At 39.5% G+C, this 6000-nt stretch overlaps 1 protein-coding gene across 1 annotated transcript in view; it reads right to left on the minus strand.

Annotated features, from left to right (window-relative positions):
• The window catches only part of ADGB (androglobin), a 160083-nt gene extending 155007 nt beyond the window's left edge, over positions 1–5076 (minus strand). Inside the window, exon 1 of the mRNA XM_047769989.1 lies at positions 4727–5076. Coding sequence (XP_047625945.1) covers positions 4727–4800 — 74 coding nt within the window. The 5' untranslated portion in view covers positions 4801–5076. The remainder of the gene's footprint in view (positions 1–4726) is intronic.
• Positions 5077–6000: the final 924 nt, after the last annotated feature.

Consider the following 6000-nt stretch of genomic DNA (forward strand, 5'->3'; position numbering starts at 1 on the left):
GAGGTGACTTGGGGACAATCACAAGGCTTGGTGTGAACCCTGGGTTCTTTCCTGCCCTGCTTCTCCTCTTACTTCTCTGCCTTTATCTGTGGAGCTGTAAGGACTAGACCTGGAGCTTTAAAAGGCATCTCTCCACTGTCTCTCTCTGCCTCTGTCTCTCTTTCATGTGCACACGTTCTCCTTTCTGATCTCTGGTGGTAGAGGAATATATTATCTATTATCTACTATTAATCACTGTTGCACAGTTTTATTGAAGCAGCTCTTTTGGACCTGGTATGACCAAGAACCCACTTAATTTAATCCTCAAAAAGATACGTATTCTTCTACTTTATGTTACTTTCACAGTATTCATCATAACTTGACTTTTGTAATAGTCTTGTTTTCAAAGTTTTGTATAGACAAATATGTCAATCTTTTTGAGAATTCTGTGAAACTCAGAGGACTTGAGCTTTATGAAATGTATTTCATTTTGTTTTGAAAAGAAGTCTAATGATACATCACCATTAAAAATCTGGAAGGTTGCATAATTCTTGTTAGTTCAACAAATTATCTGTTTGTTTGATCTTGGTTTTAATGTGATATTGGAAGTAAAACAAAATTTTATGACTCTGAACACAAAATTGTGTCCCTATCTCAAAATTCCCATTAAAATTCCAAATTTTTTTCACTGTAAACCAGCTATAACGGAAAAAATAAAAATCTTTTTAAAAATCTAAAAAAATAAAATTCCAAATATTTTAGCATTTAAAGTGTAAGCATTGACACTTCTAATAACTTTTAATATTTAAATTGCATGCCTCCTTGCCCCCCCCCATTTTTTTGTCTTTTTAGGGCCGCATCCACGACATATGGAGGTTCCCAGGCTAGGGGTTGAATCAGAACTACAGCTGCCAGCCTACACCACAGCCACATCAAAGCCAGATGTGAGCCAAGTCTGAGACCTACACCACAGCTTATGGTGACGAAGGATCCCTGACCCTCTGAGCGAGCCCAGGGATCAAACCTGCATCCAGATTTGTTTCTGCTGAGCCACTACAGGAACTCTTCCTTTCCCCTCTTTTGAGTTGTCTATTGTGTACACAAAGACTTTACTTAGTACTTCTAAGAAGATCAAATTTTTATAGTGGTATCACTACAAATCCTTCCAGAAGCATCTATGTAGTGAAAATATCTTTGAAGTGCATACTAGTTTTCAAACTGATTAAATTTAGGTTGATTTATAATTTTCAATTATCATTAGATACTGATAAAAAAAGGCATAATTTGTGATAGTTGTGATAGCCTTAGAAAAATAAAAATAAAAGTTTCAAACATTTTACCATAACAAAATTCCCTCCCTTCTTCCAGTTGAGTTTAAAAAATCCGAAAGCAAAGAGATTCTCTGTGTAGCACTGGGAATTATGTCTAGTCACTTATGACAGAGCATGATAATGTGAGAAAATAGAATGTGTACATGTATGTGTAACTGACTTACCTTGCTGTATAATAGAAAAAAAAATCGTATTGGGGAAATAACATAAAAAAAGTCAAAAAAAATCTGAAAGAATCATGGAAGTTTGGAGCTGGAAGAAAAAAATAGGGAAGGGAGGACAGGGAATGTTGAAATGGGAAAAAATTTTAAGTAGATAGCTCTTCATTTAAAGAAGAAAAAATTGGGGTACTTGGCTAGCTCTACTGGTAGAGCATAAGACTCTTAAAGAAGAAAAAATTGAATATCATAATAGAAAAATGGCAAGCTCAATGTCATATACACAAAACAAAACAAAAAAAATGGTGTAAGGATGAACCCTAGAACAGAGATTTCATCCTTGCTGATACAGAGCAATAGAGTATATATAAAATAGGAATAATTTAATCTAATATTAAAAACACATACTTATTCTTTGTGATCCAAAGTCATATTTACTTATGATTTTGGTCACAGCTGGACATATGTGGTTCTTTCTGTTGTTGGTTGAAACATCTTGTTTTGAATTTTTCCAATAACATACAGATCAGAAAGGGAGGGAGAACTGGGCTTCGGTCAAACTTAGAAGGAATGAAAAACAAGCATACTAAACTACTAACACATTTAATAAACAAATGGTGAGTGGTTATTATTATGCACCACCCAACAGGCTAGGCAAAAGCCAGATGTGATCCTGACCCCAATCTCATAGAAAAATTTGGGAAATAAAAGAAATATGCTACAGATGGCATCTCTAAGAGAAAAGCTTCTATGGGACAGCTATTTTCCAGGCTATGAAAACGTTCTCATTTCCATACCCCAGATCTTGTTAGAGTTAGTTGCATTTACTGGATGTATAAGAACGAGGTGTGGTAAAATGACAAATAAAAACTTATTCTAAATGTTCCAGTAAAGTTCAAGTGGCTCCTTGCTAGACTTTGATCCCTGGACCCCATGCTAGGTTACACCTAAGTCCATGACTTAGTCTGTATCTATGATTCGAATGTTCTTCAGTACAACTTAGAAGATAAACATGATTTATAATGAATTCACATCCTATCATATAGCAGCTAGAGCAAAAGTCTAATCATTTGATGGTTAATACTCACAGCTAGTTTCTAGCAAAGACTAGATATTATATAGCTATTTGCCATTACTCTTCTATTTTCATAAATATATACATGTTCCTTTATTGATATAATTCAACTCAGATATTTTCTGGAAAAATTAAACTTGTTAGACATAATATAATCTCAAAAAGAAAGGGGACATTCTAGTAAGGAAAGAGTTAACATCTTATCAGCAGGGATCTAATCTCTATTGTGTGACATAATCATCATAGGACCAGGGCAGGTACTGTGTTTTATGGTATCTGGTTTGACCTTTTTTTTTTTTTAAATGGGAGATAATCTCATCTCTTTCAGGATATAAACTATTTAAAATCAAAGCTCCTTAAGAGTGGTGAGACTTCCATGTACATTAATTATAACCAGCACTGAGTAAGTTTGCTTTTCTTTTTCTGGTATATTCAAAAACTTTTTCAGCCCTCTTATAGTCTCTTATTTAATCATTGTCATTTGCTCATTCATTAAATATTTTTGACAGTCTACTACATATAACCCAAACATCACTTCAGGTACTAAGCATTTAATAGTGTATAAAATAGAAAAAGAAAAATTCTTGCCTACATGGAACTCACATTTTATTAGGATGACGTATCAATGAACACCTTTAAAGCAAAATACATAGTATGCTAATGAGCAAAACAATTAATGATGAAAAATAAAGTAGCAAAGGTAAAACAGAGAAGTTTTGGTTTTGGCAGGAAAGTGGGATTGCAATTTTAAACCAGTTGGCTGAAGAAGCTGACATGAGAAAATAGCATTGAGCTAAATATCTAAAGGAGGTGAGAGAGAAAGCCATATGGAAATATGGGGGGAAGAACTTTCTAGCAGGGGGAATAGCAAGTGCAAAGGCCCTGAGGTAGGAACAAGTGTAGGGTGTTCCAGGGTGTGGAAAGGATAGTATGTGAACAAGGAGGAGGTAAAATTAGAAAAGGTATAGGGTCCTTATCCTGCAGGGTCTTGCAGGGCTTGGACCTATAAAAATGGAAACCATTAGAAAATGCTGAAATGGTATGTCCTACACTGACCAGTGAGCGAGAGAACAACCCTGTAAAAATCACTTACATATGTAACACAGTACCTGAAATTTATGTTACTAATAAAATGAATGCATTATCTGCCAGGAAGCTGGGAAGTCTGCTTATGAGAGAGGACAGAAGAAGGAACTAGAGAATCAGGGACACGGGAATAAGGGTGAGAGAGGAGTTCAGGGACGGAAAGGCCTTACTTACAAGGCATCAGTGAGCACAAGTTCAATGTGGGATTCTTTAGGCAAAGAAGGAGATGAAGAACTAAGCATCCAAAATCTAAGAACCCAACTAAAAAGAGTTTACTGTCCACCCCTCACAGGCATAGTGGGAAGAACATGAATGATTCCACTGAGGTAGGTTTGGCAGCTGGCATTCTTTCACAGCTGGAATAACAATTAGAAATTTTGTTAAGTTCAGATAGTTGCCCCAAATCTGTGCTATTAATAACTAGGTATTTCTGGAGGGGGGGGGGAAAGACCAAAGGAAAATCCATAATAAGGAGGTTCATACACAGTCACAATGAACAGAACCCCAGAGCAGAGAGGCCTGGCATAGATTCCATGAGCCAGAGGTTGCGTACTTTGGAGCAAACATTAGTAACGCAAATCATATACTTGTAGAGTTTTAACCATTTCATGTCTGATCTAATCTGACCAATGATCTTTAGTTGTTGGATTAGGGAATCACCTCTGAGTTGAAAGCTCTCTTTCTCTTTTTCTGCTGTTACTGGGGCCATGCAGATGGGATCCTAACTTTGAGCCTCACCTCTTTTGTAAGGAAGCCCGCGGCCTTTCTAAAGTGCCTGGGTGGACTATGAAGGAGGAGGGATGGGGACGGGAAAGGGCTGAGAGGTTCGTGGATGGCAGTCAGAAGTGCAGCCTAGCAGTAGAAGTAGTAAAACTAGTGGCTCTGGAGAGGAGGTGGGTCGAGCCAGGAGTGGAAAAGGAACGAGGGCAAGAATCCTCCCCTGGGGTGTCTGGGTTCCTACAGAGGGTAAAGAAGCTGCAACAAGGCCATGGAACTCCTGCGTTGGCAGAGATTGCTACAAGGAAGCAGCGCCAGGACGAGTGGAAAGGCCAAGGAATTAATGCCAGGGGTGGTATGGGCAGTCAGAGGTCGCTTACTCTTTAGATTTATCCGATCCGTGCGCCGAATTGATACGATGCACCTCTTTCTTTCTGGTTTGTTTAGTGGCCATGGCAGAGGCAGACCCAGGCAGGGGCTGAGCTCTGAGCAAAGAGCTGGCTCGGCGACCCAGGCTCCGCGTCTGCCGTTGCCAGGAGACGGCGGTGGGCGGGCTGCAACTGCCAGAGGCGTCGCAGCAGCGGCACAGGTGCCTCTGGGGCTCTACGCGGCTGTAGCCACTGCGGCTCTGAGGACCGAATAGGGACTTGTGCTGCCGAGAGCTCAGGCAGGTGGAAACCTAGGGGTTTGGTGTCTGGGGGATAAGGTGCCCCTGGCGTGGATTTGGCCGTAGGCTTGATGGCCAAATCATAAGTTGGATAAGTTGGAGCTTTTCTATCAGGTTGATTCTGCCAGACTTTGCCCTTCAAAACCACAGACATATGTGGACTCTCTCTTGGATTTTCAACTCTTTGAAGATATTCTATGAGAGTTCCCTTCCCTGGGTCTTCTCTGCACTGAACAAGTTGCTGTAGTAATAATTAAGGAGACATTAGGGACACACTGAATTGGCCAATGGCCTGGAAATTGTGGGTCCAGTAATGAATGCAGGGGGAGCACTTCAGGGCAGGCAAGATCATGACACTCTCAGTCTCTTAAGGTTTGATAATGACGATATCTCTGATGAAATAGGTCGGGTGTCTGGGTTGTTCACATGAAAGAATAAATTCAAGTCATGGAATGGAGTAGCTCTTGATAAACTAACATGAGAAGGCAGTGGACCCAGATGTCACAGATTCAAGCAAACCAAGACCCATTAAGCCTGGAGTTTAGTCGTCAGCCAATCCTCGTGGTGTTTATAAGTTATCTTTCCTTGGGCAAGTTCTTCCTTTTGAGCCTCAAGTTTATGTGCTTGTAAACAGAAGATGCTAATACCTAACACAATTCTATTTTGAGGATAAATAAGATGTACGTAACATGTTTAGCACACAATGAAAGCACAGCGAATAGCAGCCCCTATTTCAGAGATGACAGCTCAAATGCCTTCAAGGAGCAGGCAGATAACATGAATCAATGAAGCTGGGAAATGCTTAGACTGGAAAAGCTTTAAAGTACCTTAAAATAAAACCAAATATTGCTCTGGTCCAATGCAACCTCACTTCAGAGAGACTTAACCATAAACAGGCCTGAGGTTTAGAACCCCTTTAACGAGATGACCTCTTTCTTGAGCCTAGAGATAATTAATCATCTTTAAATAAAGACATTCCCTCTGTAC

Source organism: Phacochoerus africanus, chromosome 2, assembly GCF_016906955.1.
Source record: "Phacochoerus africanus isolate WHEZ1 chromosome 2, ROS_Pafr_v1, whole genome shotgun sequence".
NCBI lineage: Eukaryota > Metazoa > Chordata > Mammalia > Artiodactyla > Suidae > Phacochoerus > Phacochoerus africanus.